The sequence below is a fragment of the Canis lupus genome, chromosome 10, assembly GCF_003254725.2.
Source record: "Canis lupus dingo isolate Sandy chromosome 10, ASM325472v2, whole genome shotgun sequence".
Taxonomy (NCBI): Eukaryota; Metazoa; Chordata; class Mammalia; order Carnivora; family Canidae; genus Canis; species Canis lupus.
The window spans coordinates 7,311,870-7,330,702 of NC_064252.1; the positions used below are offsets into that span (position 1 = coordinate 7,311,870).

At 38.5% G+C, this 18,833-nt stretch overlaps 1 protein-coding gene and 1 long non-coding RNA gene across 16 annotated transcripts in view; one reads left to right on the top strand and one right to left on the bottom strand.

Annotated features, from left to right (window-relative positions):
• LOC112677920 (uncharacterized) overlaps positions 1 to 18,833 on the top strand; it is a 119,438-nt gene that overhangs the window by 46,221 nt on the left and 54,384 nt on the right. The window contains exon 5 of one of the 15 annotated variants that reach the window (XR_007413694.1): positions 1,422 to 1,543. The exons of the other annotated variants lie outside the window; for them this stretch is intronic. This is a non-coding gene — a long non-coding RNA (uncharacterized LOC112677920). The remainder of the gene's footprint in view (positions 1 to 1,421; positions 1,544 to 18,833) is intronic. 15 annotated transcript variants of the gene reach the window in all.
• C10H12orf56 (chromosome 10 C12orf56 homolog) overlaps positions 1 to 18,833 on the bottom strand; it is an 89,930-nt gene that overhangs the window by 20,123 nt on the left and 50,974 nt on the right. Inside the window, 4 exon segments of the mRNA XM_049115732.1 lie at positions 2,013 to 2,157; positions 8,584 to 8,657; positions 13,412 to 13,540; positions 13,542 to 13,821. Of these exon segments, the coding sequence (XP_048971689.1) occupies positions 2,013 to 2,157; positions 8,584 to 8,657; positions 13,412 to 13,540; positions 13,542 to 13,821 (628 nt within the window).

Genomic DNA, 18,833 nt, shown 5'->3' on the forward strand with positions numbered 1-18,833 from the left:
TGTGGGGTTGAGTGGTTAGGTCTAGCTTCATTCTCTTTCTCTACATCTTTCTTTTGCTCCACAGCCAAGGCTACTTGCATCGGGCCCATTTTAAGATTGGAGACGCTTAAATGGCCTCCAGACCAATACTCTAGTATTCAACACTAACACCCTTCTTCCTAGTCTAACCTGTGGGAGGTACCTCAGTGCTCCTACCTCACCACCTGCTTTAAATCCAACCCCATGATTGTGTCCCATGTTATCTAAGTAGACTTCTCTGGGCCCTGTGCTAAGTCCCTTGCCAATCTTCTCTCTGCTACTGGATTTACTCTTAACAACCTTTATATCCTGGTCACCTTCTCAACTCCACATTCCATGAATGCCCTATTGCCAAACTAAACAATCAGATCTTCCCGGTACCAAAGGTTTGTGCAGACGTTTGGGTGAAATCCACCCACATGCTGGAATGCCCTGATCTTTCATTTTGTATATGATGTAGGGATCACTCTCAGCCTTGAGGACGGTGCCTTCCCTGGAAGCATCTACAGCTGGATTAGTTCATCCTGTGCCTGCCCTATATAGATGTTGGCCCCTTCCTGAAAACCCACCTTGCTAAAATAAAGGCTATGCCTGTCCAGATTTGGAATCTGTGACAGAGGTCATTGGTGGAGAGCCTTAAATGCTAAAGCCAAAGTGTTTGTACTTAGTAGGGAAAGCCAGCAAGATCATACAATCAGTTACAGATTAAACTGATACCAAGTGTGGGATGGACCAGAGAAGAATATGTGGGTGGGGTATAATACCAATTTCCTTAGTCTTTCCACATGAACTCCATTTCCATTTTTAGGCTATGTAGCACAACATCATCATTACCTGTGACAGTGTTATGGGACATTTAACATACTATTCTATGTAGCTAATATGCCCTCTAATTAGGGTGCTCCACCATCCCAGTTTACTTGGGATAGTCCTAGTTTTTCTACTGATAGTCCCATATCCTGCAAATTTCCTCAGTCCTAGTGAAACTGGGACAATTGGTCACCCAAGTCTGGGCAAACCCAGATGGTTGGTCATCCTACATGTGAAGCACTTAGAATCCTAAGAAGTGGCCAGGACTGTCTTGTATGTTTGAGGAACCTGTGCACTTTACAGCTGCTCAATAAAATGTTGCCATCCATGAGACCACTGGCCAGAATTAGGATACGATGCATAGCCATCATCATGAGCTCCCCTCCTCCCTTAAGCCTCATTAGCTCCACACCAGTACTCACTGGGGCTTCTGAATACCTTCACCTTCACCTGAAACTACGTAGTCTTACAGAGTAAGTCTGTAACTTGCTGAGTAAGAGAGCTAGGTTGCTTTGACTCCCCAAGAATCACCTTTTTAAAAATAACAGTCCTACACTCAAAAATAATTTTTTTCCATTTTATTTTTATTGTAGGGATACCTGAAGCTAAATCTTCTTGAAATCTACTTTTTCATCTCACTGTACTCATACATCTTGCATGCCAGAAGCTTCCCCTCCAATCATCTCTCTCTGACTTGAAACCCAACTCATGTAAGGTACTATCTTTTTGCTACCATTCTCCTCTTTGCTCACCTCCCCTCCAACACACACATACACGTTATTGATTACATCACAACATTTCAAGTACTGAGTCAGGATTGCATTAAATTTAGTCAACATTTTAAAATATATCTTCCATCAGGGTGCCTCAGTGGCTCAGTCTTTTGAGATTCTGACTTTTGTTTTTTTGTTTTGTTTTGTTTTGTTTTGTTTTGTTTTTGTTTTTTGAGAGTCTGACTTTTGATTTTGACTTCTGGCTTCACGCTCAGCATGGAGTCTGCTAATGGATTCTCTCTCCCTCTCCCTCTGCGCACTCCCACTCTACTCATGCCCTCTCTCTCTAAAATAAAATACAGCCTCTGAATACAAGACATTTATTTGTATTTTACTTTATGCCTGATTATGCTGCATTTGGTAAACAGGTGGAACAAGTTTCAAAGATTAAAAGTAAAACAAACCACCTACTTTCCAGAACAGTCGTTTTAGAATGAAGTTTTTCTGGGCTGCTACTTTGAGTTCCGTAATTAAACAAAGTATCTTCTGCAAAGTATTGTCTTTAAGAAAAAGTTCAGATTTAAGTTGACTGAAGTGCTTAATTTTCTCCTCAGATCTACGGAAACACAAGAAAAAACTTCCATGTAAAAAAATGATAAGAAATAGCAGTTGAGAAATATCAATGATTTTGACAAGTTGTAAAACTTTATTACTAATGGAATTTTAATATATTTTGTGCTTCTAGCTTTACTACTCATTAGTAATGAACCTTGCTTTCCCCAGATTGAACTGTTTATTACTCTCCAGACGTATTTTCCCCCATGCCCCTTTACTCAAGCTGTATCCACCATATCAGGAATTCTCTCAGTGTCTCTAGGAAACTTGTCCCTCTTTCATAGCCTAGCTCAGAGTTTGTTCACATACCATTTACCATACTGCAGGGACCATATGTAATACTATTTGCTTAATATTTTTTCTTTAACTCACTTTTTGTGTGTGCATAGAGTAGTTTATTTATCTAAGATTTTACTTAAGAGAGAGAGAGCAAGCATACACACAAGCAGTGAGGAGAGGCAAATGGAGAGGGAGAGAGTCTCAAGCCAACTGGAACTGACCAGTGATCCCAGGACCCTGAGGTCATGTGACCTGAGCTGAAACCAAGAGTCAGACACTTAACCAACTGAGCCATCCAGGTGCCCCGGGAACCAGTATCATGTGCCATAAATAGCAGATAATTATAAAAATGGCATGGAAGCAACACAATTCTAAGTTGATGCACCACATTCTAAGCCTGAGGCCTGCTCTCTCTTTGACAAAAAGGCAGCTGAGCATGTGTTAGAGAGCTGCCACTTTTGGCACCAAGCTCTCTGATAGGGAGAACCTCCCTAATGAGATTGGACTAGTTGGAAAAGGAATTACTTTTCCACTATGGAAGTCAAAGTTATTTCCTGCCATGTCAGAGTACCAAATGTATTCATCCCTTCTCACTGACCCGTGTGTGTTCCACAGTTCAGGAAAAGCTAGCTTTGCTGAAAAGAGAAATACTTTCCCCTTAAAGCTTTCCCTAATTCCTCCATGAATGGGGAACCTCTACTGTAGCACTTTTTCCACACTTCTTATATATCACGCTAATCCTCTTTTGCCCCATTGTTGTGATTTGTGTGCTTGTCCTGCGTACTTTTCATGGACTGGCTCATTCAGTCCCACTAAGGGGGCAGAGCTGGGAATTACTGTTGCATTTATAGGATATTAGAAAGGTTAAGTAACCTGTAAGCAGGGTGCAGGGGCGCCTGGCTGTCTCAGTTGATAGAATATGTGATTCTTGATCTCAGAGTCATGAGTTCAAGCCCCACATTAGGCATGGAGCCTACGTTAAAAAAATAGAAAGAAAAAGGGGTGTGAAGTAATGATAGGAGAGATATCTCATGTTTTGTGTAGGTTGATGGAAACTTCCTAGAATTTCCAACTTGAATCAAAAATATTCTTGCTACGTACTCCATAAACCTTGATACCGACCATTTATCCCAATACTAGTATCTGGAATCTTGGCTCTTGCCCACTACCTCCCCCTTTATCTAAAAAAATCTAAGATGTTCTCCTCTATCCAATCAATGAGCCTCTCTTATTAACAAAAACATTAAGACTTCCTGAAAAAGAGTCTCTTTTCTACTGGAGACCCTGGAAGAGAAATGATCATTAAGAATTCCATGATAAGAGTCACAGAGGCAGAGAAACATGATTATTAAACACGGGGATCAGACAGGCTATAGAGTTCTAGATCTGCCTCTATTCAGCTGAGTAATTACCATGGGCAAGTTACCTAGTCTATCTGTGCCTCGATTTCCCAAATGTAAAATGGAGAGGATGATAGTACCTATCCCGTTGTTTTGATACTTTAGTATGTGCGTAGCACACAGTATTTAATAAATGACTTCTAAATAAAATAGGAATGAGCTTTGAGATCCCACATCCCTATACATCCACTGCTAATTACATTCCCATTTCACTTAAAAAATAACTATAAAATTTCTCTATTCTCTGAGAACTCCAAAAATAGCAGAAATGTAGTTTTCAGAAACTGATGAGCTTAGAAAAGCACAAGCTGAGAAAGAATACCAGCAGATTTACTTTCAAATTGACTTTCCTATTTTTCCTATTAATCAGCAATTTGCTGCAATCTATATAGAAACAATTTTTTATCTTTTGGCACCTGTGATAATAGACTATAATACCAAACTTTTCTTTCAAAAAGATTAAAACAGGTACCTGGGTGGCTCAGGCAGTTAAGCATCTGACTTTGGCCTGGATCATGGTCTCAGGGTCCTGGGATGGAGCCCAGAGGTAGGCTCCAAGCTCAGCAAGAGCCTGGGCTCTGGCCCTTCCTCTGCCCTTCCCTCTGCTCTTGCATCTGCTCGCTCTCTCTCTCAAATAAAATCTTTTTTAAAAAATTAAAAATAAATTAAAGGGGCACCTAGGTGACTCCATAGTTGAGCATCTACCTTGGGCTCAGGTCGTGAGCCTGGGGTCCTGGGACTGAGTCTTGCATCAGGCTCCCTGCAAGAAGCCTGCTTCTCCCTTTGCCTGTATCTCTGCCTCTGTCTCTGTGTCTCTCATGAATAAATAAATAAATTCTTTAAAAAAAAAAAAAACTAAAAATAAAATTTTAAAATAAATTTTTTAAAAATTTCATAAGAAAAAAATACACTAATTTCTTTATACTAAAAATCAATTTACGGGCTCCTGGGTGGCTCAGTCAGTTGAGCATCTGCCTTTGGCTCGGGTCATGGTCTTGGGGTACTGGGATAGAGCCTTGTATTGGGCTCTCTGCTCAGTGGGGAGAGTCTGCTTCTCCCTCTCCCTTTGTGTTCTCCCTCTCTCTCTCTCTCAAATAAATGAATCTTCTAAAAAAATAAAAATCAATTCACACATAAGTTGAGGTCTCACATACATCAAAAATACAAGTTAGATTCAAGAGTCTGTATTTCAGGATCAGTGGCTCAGTGGTTTAGTGCCTGTCTTCTGCCCAGGGCGTGATCCTGGAGACCCGGGATCGAGTCCTACGTCAGGATCCCTGCATGGAGCCTGCTTCTCCCTCTGCCTGTGTCTCTGCCTCTCTCTGTGTCTCTCATGAATAAATAAAATCTTTTTTAAAAAGTCTTTATTTCTATATGGAAGTCATATATAGTTGCAGTTTCTTTGACTATTCAGAGAATATTTTTACATAGATGATAAACTTTATTTGGCTAATTTAAATAATAAAAAATCTAGTGGCAGAAGACTCCATTCATAATTCGATTTCGGAATAAGGGGAAGTTTTACGTTATTTTTAATGGATATATTTTCATCAGCTAGGAAACAAATTCACCCAAATAGTGTGGCAAGAAGGATTCTGGATCTAATGATAAGCTCTATTTTTCCAGTATTTTTTCATTTTTCTGGGTATTTTATATAAATAATACATTCATATAGTGCTTTACAGCTGGAAAAGGCTTATCATATCTTATCTCAGAAGCATTGTGTATATGATCACAGTGGTCCCTATCCATGCATGTGAGGTTACAGAACTCACATTGGTGACAGACTTCTAATTTGAAAACCCAAACAGTATTTACTCCTTTTAAACTGAAGGTCCCCCCCAAAAGAAAATAAATAAGTAAATAAACAAACAAACTGAAGGTCCCTTGTGGGCAAAGACCTGTCTTGTATATCTTGTACATATTACTGCATTCCTCGCAGTGCATTTTAAATCACTGCATCTTAAATATGTTGCCTTCAGGAATTAACTATGCAAGAAATATGCTTTCCCTGAGTCAAGCTAGTAGTAGAACTCTCCTTTCTGACCTCCAAGGATAAATTTCAAGTCACATATACAAAGTTAAAGCCTATTTTATTATCCAGTTAGTTTAAAACTCACTTTAAATAAGCACTAAAGTTAAAACTGAAACTTTTTAGAGTAAACATGAAAACATATAGAAAGTATTTATTTAATATATGTAGAAATTCTAAGCTATTTATATTACCATCTTTAAGAAAAAAGAAATCACATTGTTATTTAACCCCTACATACCTCAGAACATATCTCAAAATAAACATTTTCTTACAAAATGATCATTATTACATCCAATAAAATTATCAATACTTCTCTGGTATTGGCTAATATCCCATCCATACTCAAATATCCTCTATTGTGTTAAAAATGTCTTTTTTACTTTTGTTTTTTAAGTCAAGATTAGGGGTGCCTGGGTGGCTTAGCCAGTTAAGCATCTGCCTTCCCACTCAGCTCATGGTCTTGGGATCCTGGACTTAAGCCCTGCGTTGGCCTCCCTGCTCAGCAGAGAGCCTACTTCTCCCTCTCCCTCTGCCCCTTCCCCTGCTCATGCGTGCTCTCTCTCTCTTTCTCTCTCTGTCAAATAAATAAATGAAATCTAAAAAACAAAAACAAAATATAAATAAGATACTTATTATATTTGCTTATTATGTCTCTTAAGCCTTTAAAATTTTTTATTAAGGAATTTTTTTAAACATACACAAAAAAGGAAAAAATTGAAAATAAACCTCATGTATATACCACCTACATCCAAAAATCTTTAACATTTTGCCAATCTTGTGTTATCTATTCCCTTACACACACACACACACACACACACACACACTCCTGTTTTAAAATCGAAAGAAAATATACATAATATAAAATTTACCATTGTAACCATTTTTAGGTATACAACTCAGTGGTATTAAGTTCATTCACAATGTTGTGCAACCATCACTACTATCCATTTCCAGACCTTTTTCTTCTTCCCAAACAGAAACTGTATCTGATTAACAGTAGGTCTCCATTCCCCTCTCCTCTCAGCCTCTAGTAACCTCTGTTTTATTTTCTGTTTCTATGAATTTGCCTATTCTCAATGCCTCTTATAAGTGGAATTATACAATATTTGTCCTTTTATGTCTGGCCTATTTCACTTGGCATAATTTCTTTAAGGTTCATCCATGTTGGGATCCCTGGGTGGCGCAGCGGTTTGGCGCCTGCCTTTGGCCCAGGGCGCGATCTTGGAGATCCGGGATCGAATCCCATGTCGAGCTCTCAGTGCATGGAGCCTGCTTCTCCCTCTGCCTATGTCTCTGCCTCTCTCTCTCTCTCTCTCTCTCTCTCTGTGACTATCATAAATAAATAAAAATTAAAAAAAAAAAGGTTCATCCATGTTGTCACACAAGACATGACTTCATTTTCAAGGCTAGCATACCCACACTTTTCAGTCAGATTCAAGTTTAATTGTTTTAACAATTTATTCATTCATTCTATAAAGGCAGCCTGCTATGTGCCAGTGACCAAGGTACAGTCCCAGCCCTTAAGGAGCATAGTGTATAATAGGGCAGCACATAATCAAACAAGCAATCATAAGACAGACTGTTAAAAGCTACAAGATGGTAAGCACAGGATGTTATGAAGGGGCCCTCTTTTTTTTTTTTAAAGATTCTATTTATTCATGAGAGGTACGGCGGGGGGGAAGGGGGCGTTGGGCAGAGACACAGGCAGAGGGAGAAGCAGGCTCCCCACAGGGACCCCGACGTGGGACTCAATCCTGGAACTCTGGGATCACACCCTGAGCCGAAGGCAGATGCTCAACCACTGAGCCACCCAGGCGACCCAGAGGGGCCCCTCTTAATGCTTTTTTGAGAACAATTTTTAGGGAAAGGGATAGTAAGCTAAGACTTGACAAGGTGGTCATTCATGAAGGAGAAGAGTAGAGAATAGGCTTCAGAATAGAGGGAAAAAAACAAAACAAAACAAAAAAACAGTGCACTTTCTGAGAACTGCAAGATCATTTGGATCAGGAGCATAGGGAAGGACATGAGGGGACACAACAGTTGAAGATGGAGAAATGAAAATAGACATCAGGAATATCTTTATAAGCTGTTGTAGAGTTTAGACCTTCTCCTGAGGGCAATGGGGAGCCATTCAGAGGCTTTAAAGCAGGGAGTTACATGATCAGATTTGTGCTTCCAAAAGATTTCTTTGTTGTTACAGAGAATGGTTTAGACAGGGTCAAGAGTGGAGGCAGAGGCCAGCTAGGAAAATCCTATAGCAGCTCAGAACAAAGGTAATTGGAATGAGCATGTGACAGTGGAAAGAAGTAGATGTTATCCAGATACATTAGAGAAGAAAAATGAATCCCACGGTGATTGACTGGATGGGGGCGGGGGCACCAGGGGGTTATGAAGCGAGAGAGGAGGTAAAGATGACATCCAGGACTCTGGCTTAGGTGACGTGGGGACAAGGACAACAGGCCCCATGTTAAGAAACACAAGAGGAAGGTCAGGTCGCAGAAGGAAGATGCTGTGTTCTGTTTTGAATATGCTGACTTGAAGGTTCTTTAAGACCTCTAAGAGGTGATGTCCGTCCAGTATGTTTGCAGACCTAAAATTCAGGGCAGAGAGTTGCAGTAGAGGTATAAACGTGATGGGCAGCAACACATGGAGTTACGAGAGGCAAGAGGAGAGAACAGCCCCCATGTGGCTCTGGCGTGTCATAGCTCCTTACCTATATGGCTTCTGACTTCCAGGTGCAGAACCGAGCTTACTAACATATAGGGGATCTTGTAAAAGAGTAGCTTTCTAAAAGAGGGAGGGAAAGCAGGAATAAGTTAAAGTTTTTGTTTACTGAAAATCAATTTCTCCTGTTTTTAGTGAATACCATGTATCCATTCTTTAATCCCTTCTATATATGTGATTTGTTTATGTAAGTAATACCACAGGGCATTTCTTTTCCTTATATAGTTTTTAAAAAGTGTTAAACATGACATTTGCTCATTATAAAATAAAATCATCTATCAAAATCAAACAGTTGGGATCCCTGGGGTGGCGCAGCAGTTTGGCGCCTGCCTTTGGCCCAGGGCGCGATCCTCGAGACCCGGGATCAAATCCCACATCGGGCTCCTGGAGCATGGAGCCTGCTTCTCCCTCTGCCTATGTCTCTGCCTCTCTCTCTCTCTGTATGACTATCATAAGTAAATAAAATTAAAAAAAAAAAAAAACAAAATCAAACAGTACAAAAATGCCTAAACTAAAAGATAAAAATTCTCTGTCTCTCCCTTCCCCTTCATCCCACTAGTCAAAGTACCTCACTATACACCCGAAACTAATATGATACTGTATATTACTTATACTGGAATTAAAAATAACAATAACAACAAAGTACCTTACTATATTATTATCAGCTCAGTTTATATCCTTTTAGGCATATAAAACCATATTAATTATAACATACATCTATAATATATATACATATTAGGTGACATGTTTTATAATATATATTTAATACTAACTAAATTACATCACATATATTAATCTGGAATTTTTTTCCTCACTTAATATATGATTGACGGGCAGTTTCCATGTCTCTGCATCTAGGTTTACTTTTATCTTTTTAATGATTACCTAGTATTCCGTAATAGAGATTATACAAAAGTTTTGTTAACTATTCTCCTATTAATAAGGTTATTTTTTCCTTAGATCTTTAGTGTTTCCATTTTTCATTCATTCTAGGTCCCCAAAATAATGAGTTGATAGTGTTCAGCAAGTTCCCTAAATAATCTTTTCTTTTATGTTGTGGCCCAAGAGGTCAGAAAGAATTTCTGAAATGTTGCTGATTTACAACTCCAAACAAACTTAGCTCTGTCTTATTCCTTAATATCAGAGCAGGATGGTGGGTGGGTGGGCAGGGGAAAAGTATGTGCTTTTTCTCACTATTTTTGTTTTTTACAATCTGTTTTTTTAAGTAGGCTCATTGCTGGAGCTCATCATGGGGCTTGAACTCACAACCCTGAGATCAAGACCTGAGCTGATATCAAGAGTTGTAAGGTTAACCGGCTGAACCACACAGGCACCCCTATTTTTGCTTTTTAAAGTAAGCTCTGTACTCAGCATGGGGCTTGAATTCATGACCCCGAGATCAAGAGTTGCCTGCTCTACCAACTGAGCCAGCCAGACGTCCTTGTTCTGACTGCTTTTGTCATTGCTTTTAGTTTTAAAAAAGCTGTCTTTTTCCCCCCTCTCTAAATGTTTATATTTACTGGGGTCCTGGGTGGCTCAGTCAGTTAAGCATCCAACTCTCGCTCTCAGCTCAAGTCTTTTTTTTTTTTTTAGGACTTTTATTTATTTATTCATGAGAGACACACAGAGACAGGCAGAGACATAAGCAGAGAGAGAAGCAGGCTCCTCATGTGGAGCCCAATGCGGGACTCAAACCCAGGACCCCAGCATCATGACCTGAGCCAAAGGCAGATGCTCAACCAATGAGACACCCAGGTGCCCCCTCAGCCTCATGTGAACCTACTTAAAAAAAATGTTTATGTTTACTTTAAATCTAGAATTTTAATTTGGGGGTACTCCTTGGTTATTTAGCTTTTTAGTACCTATCTTCACAATATGTGAAGGGCAAAAAGTTGCCACATATTAGTTTTGTAGAATTTGAGATACTAAAGAATTCAGATTTAATTACTGTTGATAAAAGTTAGAGATAAAATGAGTTCTGAAGGAGACTTGGCTCTTTGGAAACCCTTAAAATCAAAATGAGTGCTAATCTCTCACTGGTTGGTTTAGGTTTACCTGAAAATGTAGAGAGAGTTAAGATGTCCATTCCTTTTTCCCAGTAACATTTCCTTACTTCAGTGTGAATGATCATTCTGGATCTCAAAGTACAAGAGATCAGTCAGCCAAGATAAATCTGACCTACCTTCAAGAGATGATTTTTTTTTTAATTTCCTAAAACTTACGAAGGCATCAGCAAGAATGGCCAAAGTGATCAACATGATGATAGAATTAGTATCACAAAAAAGTCACAAATTCTAAAATGTTTTTATTGAATTAATGTCTTATTTTTATGAGAATTTCAAATGCAAACCTGATTCATCATTTATGTATAAAATATCTGCTTATCCATTTTCCATCATTCAAGGGATAGAACATTATTATTTTTTAAGGTGGGGGGGGAGAGGAAAAGAGAGAGAATCTTAAGCAGGCTTCATGCCTAGCCCAGAGCCCAACAGGGGGGCTCAGTCTCACAACCTGAGATCAGGACCTGAACCAAAATCAAGAGTTGGATGCTCAATGAACTGAGCCACCAAGGCACCCCAGAATGTTAATTTTTTTAAAGATTTTATTTATTTACTTGTTTGTGAGATAGAAGGACAGGGAGGGGCAGTTAGAGAGGGACAAGAGTCTCCTCGCTAAGCTCCATCCCAGGACCCTGGGATCATGACCTGAGCCAAAGGCAGATGCTCAACCAACTGAGCCACCCAGGTGCCCCCCAGAACATCATTTTTTAATGATAGTATCTACCCATTCAAAGATAACTCCCATCCACCCAGGTTTATTTCAGTGGGAAAAAATCAGACTATCTAGATTCAAACCTCCGCTCCATTCTAGTTGTGCAATCTTGCATATATCTAATTTCTTGGTGCCTTAATTTCCTCATCTATGAAATGAAAGTAAAAAAAAAAAAAAAAAAAGAAATGAAAGTAACAGTCCTACCTCCTGGAGTTGTTGTGCAGATTAAGTGAGTTAATATATGGAAACCATCAAAGCAGATCCTAACTGTTAATACATGTCAGTTATTGTTATTGCTTTTATTATCAGAAGGGCTATGAGTTTGCCTATCTGACTTGCCCCAACCATGCCTCTCCTGCAGAATTAAAGAGTATCACTACACTTATATGATGAGCACTGGGTATTGTATGTAAGTAACAAATCACTGAATTCTACTATTCCAGAAACCCAACATTGCACTGTATATTAACAACCTAAAATTTAAATTTAAAAAAATAATAATTTTTTAAAATAAATGAAAATAAACATGTTGCAATTCATCTTTTTCATTCACTATCATTATACCAATAACCCTTAACCACCATATTAAAAAAGAATAAAAAATAAAAGTAGTACTAAAACCAGGAGTTAGTCAAGTCAGGGAAATATATAAAGTCATTTTGAAATATTTAAATAGATTAAGTTTTTTATTTTTCTATTAGAACATATGTGGCCTCCTTTTTATTTATTTATTTATTTATTTATTTATTTATTTATTTATTTTTATTTTTTTTTTTTTGTGGCCTCCTTTTAATGGACCAGGGTTTCCCCTCTGATTTGTTTACATTCTTAGTTTGGAAAAAGCAGTTTAAAAATTTAGGAGCACCTAGCTGGCTCAGTTGGTAGAGCATGTGACTCTTGATCTTGGGGTTGCAAATTCAAGCCCCACATTGGGTGTAGAGATTACTTAAAATCTTAAAAAAAAATAAAAATAAAAATTTAAGGAGGAATTTTGAACATTTGACATTTAAACATTAACCATTTTGAACTGTGCCATGAGAAAAAAAACAGAGTTGTCTTGAAATCTGTCAATTTTTAGACATATATGAAACCTCCTGCTTCCTTAGCTTCTTCTGAGTAAAAGAGCCTTTCATATTTCTTAACATTATTATGTTGGAAGATTAGTGATAAAAATTATACATCATTGAAGATAATTGAAAAGGATCATGTTATTCAGGTAATAAGTTACTTATTTTTAAACTCATCCTAGTATAATAAAAAGATCCCTAAATGAGAGTTCTGACTCTGCCCTTAAACCCACTATATAATCTTGAGTAAATCACCTAATATATTCAGTTTCTTCATTTATAGAATAAGGTACTTAGACTAGGTAATCTCTATAAAATTATCTGCTCCTATAGCAATGACTCCCATTAACCTACTTTCAATAGTGCAGCTAAGCAATAGAGACATATTGACAATGTTGAACTTTATCTGAGCTCCTTGCTCTCTGAAAGCAGGAATGGCTGAGAAATCACGCCAGCCAACTGAAAAAGATCACTCTGCTCACAAATATTCCAAGATAAGATCTCCATTCTTTTCCAGAATTCCCAGGAGGCTTCCTTATTTACCCATCTCTAGAAAACCCCTGGTCCATCTCCTTTTCTTTAAGACACTCCTTAATAATGAGCATTTTCCTTCTTGGAATAGCCTGAATAAAATCAAATCCTTACTTGTCTTTCATATTATTACATTTCAAGGCTAAATTTCCAAAATGGAAATTTTGGAAAGCAGAAAAGGCGTGTTTGCTTTAAAAAAGAATACTCCAGCCAGGGGCATTGGGAGAGCGCAGCTGGCTAAGCAGCCAACTCTTGGTTTGGGCTCAGGTCAATCCTCTGGCTCCTGGTTCCTGGCCAGCTTCAGGATTCTCTTTCTCCCTCTGCCCTTCCTTCCCTCCCCAACACCCCCCCCCCAAATGCTCTCACTCTCTTTCTCTAAAATAAATAAATAAATCTTAAAAAATAAAATCACTGCAGCCGAAGTTAATTTATGAGTGCACTTACTATAATATAATTGTTCCATGAACTTTTTAAGTGCAGAAATATTGATGAGGTTGTGGAAATAACATACAAATGAAGTTCTGAAGCCTTCTGCTCTAGGTTCGGCTTGTTCTGTAAAGGGAAGGCCAGCTGAGGAATTTCCTAAGTAAAACTCATTTCCGTTCTCATTGCACTTGAAAGGGATTTCACTTAGAGAACCTCTGTGATCTGGAAGTCCCTTGGGTTCTTTTGTGTTGGTTGTGCAAGATGGCAAGCTGACAGCCCTTCCAGGGGCTGCTGTGGATGGACAGCTCCTCCTGGAGGGGGTAGGTAAGGGTCGGAAGGCACTTGGGCCATGAAGAGACAGCTTCCCGAGGTCTGAAGGGGGACAGAAGGTTGAGTCCTTGGATGGTGTGCTGCTCGCCTGGTGGCACCTGTCAGGTAGAATTTAGCATTAAACATAATATTCAGACTTTAAAGTAAGGAACAAAGAGAATCCAGTGACCCAACTGCAGCAGTTTAAGACTCTGAAAGCAAATACATGTCTTCACATAAAAGGAATGCTTAGTAAGAGAAGGGAGTGATTTAATCTCACTTGCTTACCCACTGACCTAGTGGACATATGGTACAATTCTTCATTATACTTTCCTGCTTTCAGAAATAAAACTGTAGACAGCTCAGGTGGCCCAGCGGTTAAGCGCCTGCCTTCAGCCCAAGGCATGATCCTGGAGCCCCAGGATGGAGTCCCACATCGGGCTCCCTGCATGGAGCCTGGTTCTCCTTCTGCCTCTCTCTCTCTCTCTCTCTCTCTCTCTCATGAATAAATAAATAAAATCTTTAAAAAAGAAAAAAAAGAAAGAAAACTGTACCCAATGTCATCTAAAGCACTTTCTGTATCCGAAGTATTGTGCGTGTCCTCCACAGAACCCCAGTATTTCTAATGAAAGAACTTTTCATTCTGCATTTGAAACCTGACTCTTCTTTCACTGTGCATTTTTCAAATGGACTCTGTAAAGAAAAGACTATTCAAATGGAGATATGAAGTGAGGTTTTTTTTAATGGTGTTTTCTTTGATTCATGTCTTGCTAACACTTCTCTCATTTTTCTAGTGTCATTCCAATAGCATCAGCACACTTTTCAGAGTCAGTCCTGTGTTCTCCCCTCGCCTTCCCAGCTCTCCATCTCACCCTGACCATTTCTCTCTGCTGCAAGTGGTAGAGGCTAAGAAGTTACAGGGCCTGATGAGAGCCAAGTTCCAATCTTGGCTCTGCCACTCAGTGGTTATGTGACTTTGGTTGACCCAAGCTTCAATCTCCTAATTTTAAAATAGAAACCATTAAGGACCCTGAGCCTGGGGCACAGCAACTACTTTAAAAAATACTTCTCTTAAAAAAAAAAAAAAAGAAACCATTAAGGGGGGCAGCCTGAGTGGCTCAGTGGTTTAGCACTTGCCTTCAGACCAGGGCATGATCCTGGAGATCCGGGACCGAGTCCCACATCGGGCTCTTTGCATGGAGCCTGCTTCTCCCCCTGCCTGTGTCTCTACCTCTCTCTGTGTGTGTCTCTCATGAATAAATAAATAAAATCTTAAAAAAAAAAAAAAGAAGGAAAGAAACCATTAAGGGGCACTTGGGCAGTGGGCACCTGGGTGGCTCAGTCAATTAAGCATCTGCCTTTGTCTCGGATGATGATCCCAGGATACTGGTATCAAGCCCTGAGTCCAGGCTCCCTGCCCAGTGGGGAAATCTGCTTCTCTCTCTCCCAGTTTGACCTCTCTCTCCCTCTCTCTCAAATAAATAAGTAAAATCTTTTTAAAAATAGGAACCAATAATAGCACCAATCTCAAAAAGTTTCTGTGAGGATTAAATAAGAAAACACATGCAATGTGTATGTAGCACTGAAAACACTCAACAGGTGCTACCTTTTAATATTATCTTATATTGCCTTGGATTGCTGGTTTATTATTTTATAGGAAAATATGTTATCTCCCTTATGAGATTAGAATCTTCTTGAAAGCAGAAAGCCACTTTGTTTTTATTAGTCCTTACATTAATTTTAAACAAGTATAAAATTCACTCAGTATATCTACAGTAATGTGAACTGAGTTGAGTTCTGACCCTCAGCCCCCTCCCCTCAATGTTGCAGGTGCATGTGTGCACACACACACATCAAGTGGCTACCCCAGTTTGCTCATCCAGGTTCCATCCCCCTTAAACAGCCACCCCTTGCCAAACTCTCAGGCTTTAGGATATGCACACTGGCATTGTGGTCCCAAAATTTGATCTGGAAAGGAAAGCATAAGAGCACCCCTTCCTTCCTGCACCCTTCTTGCCCTGTGGGTTAACACATGGTGTGGCCAGATTTTAACACACACAACTTAACAAATTACTGTGTAACTCACAACCCCTGAATGCTGCTCAGTAATTATCTTACCCTATTTTTTTATAGGATTCTAGTACTATGTAATAGTATTATCAAGTGTCTAAGAATATAAGATGCTTGGGACGCCTGGGTGGCTCAGTGGTTGAACATCTGCCTTTGGCTCAGGGTGTAATCCTGGGATCCCAGGATCCTGGGATTGAGTGCCACATAAGGCTTCCTGTGGGGTGTCTGCGTCTCCCTCTGCCTATCTCTCATGAATAAATAAATAAAATCTTAAAAAAAATAATGTAAGATGCTCACACTAAGTTTTTTCAGGTAAATGAATATGTCCAGCTCAGACATGGATGATACATACTCCAGTCCTCTTTTTAAAGAGATGATTTTTCTTTATTCCTTCCAATCACATATTTTAAAACTTTTTTCTATGGAAATTGAAGAGTGTTAAATAACCAGTACGTAGATTGGGCTACATAATGTTATAAAATTATATTAAAATGTTCACTTTAGGCACAATCTGTGTTTCATATAAAAGCTCAGCAAAATGGTTTCAGGTAGTTACAGAAAATCTAACTTGAAGTGACTATTATTGATTCAATTATATGAAAAATCTATTATTTTGGAGAGATAAAAAGGATTTCTAAAAAAGATTGCCTTTTTGGCAGCATAAATGAAAATACCATGGAAATCATAGCTTCACCAGATCAGCAAGCAACTCATAAAATTAAACTGTATTCTTTATTTGAAATTCAGTAATACCCATCTTTACTAGTCTGATTAAAGAGTAGTTTGTTACTAAGCAAGAGTTCTAGAACCTCAAATTTGCACACATGTCAACTTCATATTTACAGAACTAAGTTGCTAAAAGTCAAGAGTTTTTCAAATGAGCTGTGTATCTCTAGGGAGAGCCCAGCCACATTGGAGGAAGAGATGAGGGAAGTAGGAAAGAGAACTCCAAAATCAAAAGTATGTACAAATCACTTTTTCTTTTTTTTCCCCCCTCTGCATCAAAGACAGATAAACTCCTTGAGGCTAAAAATGTTCAGGTCACAGTCAAAAAAGTAACAGGCAAAATGGAAGAAACAGCTTCACAAAAATCTGTTAGGTGCAAGTTCAACTAAGAATGAGAAGTACATGCATGCTAGCATATTGATACTCTAACAAGAAATGAAGAAAACTGATAAATTAGAAAAACTTAGTATTTAAGAAATTCTTTTTTTTTTTTTTTTTTGTTTTGTTTTTTTTTAGTATTTAAGAAATTCTTAAAAAGGATAAGAAAGAAGTTAAATGAATATGAAATGGAGAGTTTAGTTTTCACAAAGAGCTTAGAAACCTATCACATTGAAATAGATGGTCAGGGGCACCTGGGTGGCTCAGGAGGTGAGTGTCTGCCTTGGGTTCAGGTCATGATCCCAGGGTCCTGGGACTGAGCCCTGCAGTAGGCTCCCTGCTTGGTGGGGAATCTGCTTCTCCCTCTCCTCCCCACTCATGCTCTCTCTCACTATCTCTGTCTCCCTCAAATAAATAAAATCTTAAAAAAAAAAAAAACAGATGGGGACTCCTGGGTGGCTCAGCAGTTGGGCATGCGACTCTTGATCTCATAGTTGTGAGTTCAAGCCCCATTTTGGGTGTGGAGCATACTTAAAAACGAAATAAAATGAAAAATAAAGAACACATTCCAATTCAGAAGATATAAAAAAATAACACATGGAACTTTTAGGAAGAAAAATACACTACAACAACCAAAAATTTAAAAATTCACTGAATGATCTCAGTAAACAGTATGGAAATGACAGAGGAAAAAGTCATTGAATTTGAAGATAGATGAACAGATGTTATCCGATCTGAACAACACAGAAAGTAAAGATTGAAGAAAAACATGAACAGAATTTCAAGGGACTGGTTGACAATATGAAAGGTCTAATATTCATGTCTTTAGAGTCCCAGAAAAAAAGGAGGCAAAGTGGAGTGCAAAAAAATATTTGAAAGACAAATGGCCAAAAACTATCCAAATTTGGCAAAAGAAAAACTTACAGATTCAAGAAACTCAGTGAATCCCCAAAAGATAAACTCAAAGAATTCCACACCAGATGCATCATAATCAACCTGCTGAAAATAATAAAGGAAACTAAGAGATACTAAGAACCAAATGACAGTACATGTCAAAATACATGTGTTCAGCTAAAGTATATTTTACAGAAAAACCTATGCTGTTTTTAACTCTGAATCCTGTTTAAGTGCTATGGAGAATTTTTTTTAAAAAATCAGGCAGTCAACTGCTATATGCATTCATGCATTCTGTTCAAGATTTTTACTTGCAAAAAAAAAAAAAGATTTTTACTTGCATTCAGAGTGAGAGAGGTGGGGTGATGTGTACTTACTCCATCTTGACCAGAATCAAAACCTTAATTAATTTTATTACATCAAACTTAAAATTCTCTTCAGTAAAAGATACCACACAAAGCTAATGGATAGCTGACAAAATGGAAGGAGATATTTTTAAGATCTAAAACCAACAAGCAGATTCATAGATAGGATGAACAAAGCAGTTCAGTTACTGAGTATCGATCCCAGGGAAATTTTCAGACAGGTCCATGAAGGGAGAAAGGAGGAAGGAAAAGAAAGACGAAGAGAGTGATGCAGGAGAAGAATGAATATTGATTCTACCCCGATGCTCAATAAATGTATTTTTATATTTTTATAAGTGTATAATTGAGCAGGAAATGTTAATAATGATAAACTATGAGCAAATAATGTATACAAGAATATATGTATGTAATGTTTTCAGAGCCAGTTTTGAGAATGATGAAGACCTAGACTTATAAAAATAGTTTTAAAAAAAATAGTTTTTAGAGGCCTCGAATCCTTTCTCTTGAGTCTTTTTTCTGTATCTTTTTAAGATGTTATTTATTTATTTAAGAGAGAGAGAGCGCACAAGCAGGGGTGAGGAGAGAGGCAGAGGGTGAAGTAGACTCCCCACTGAGCAGAGAGCCTGACACAGGGCTTGATCCATGGACCCTGAGATCATGACCTGAGCCAAAGGCAGACGCTTCACCTACTGAGCTAC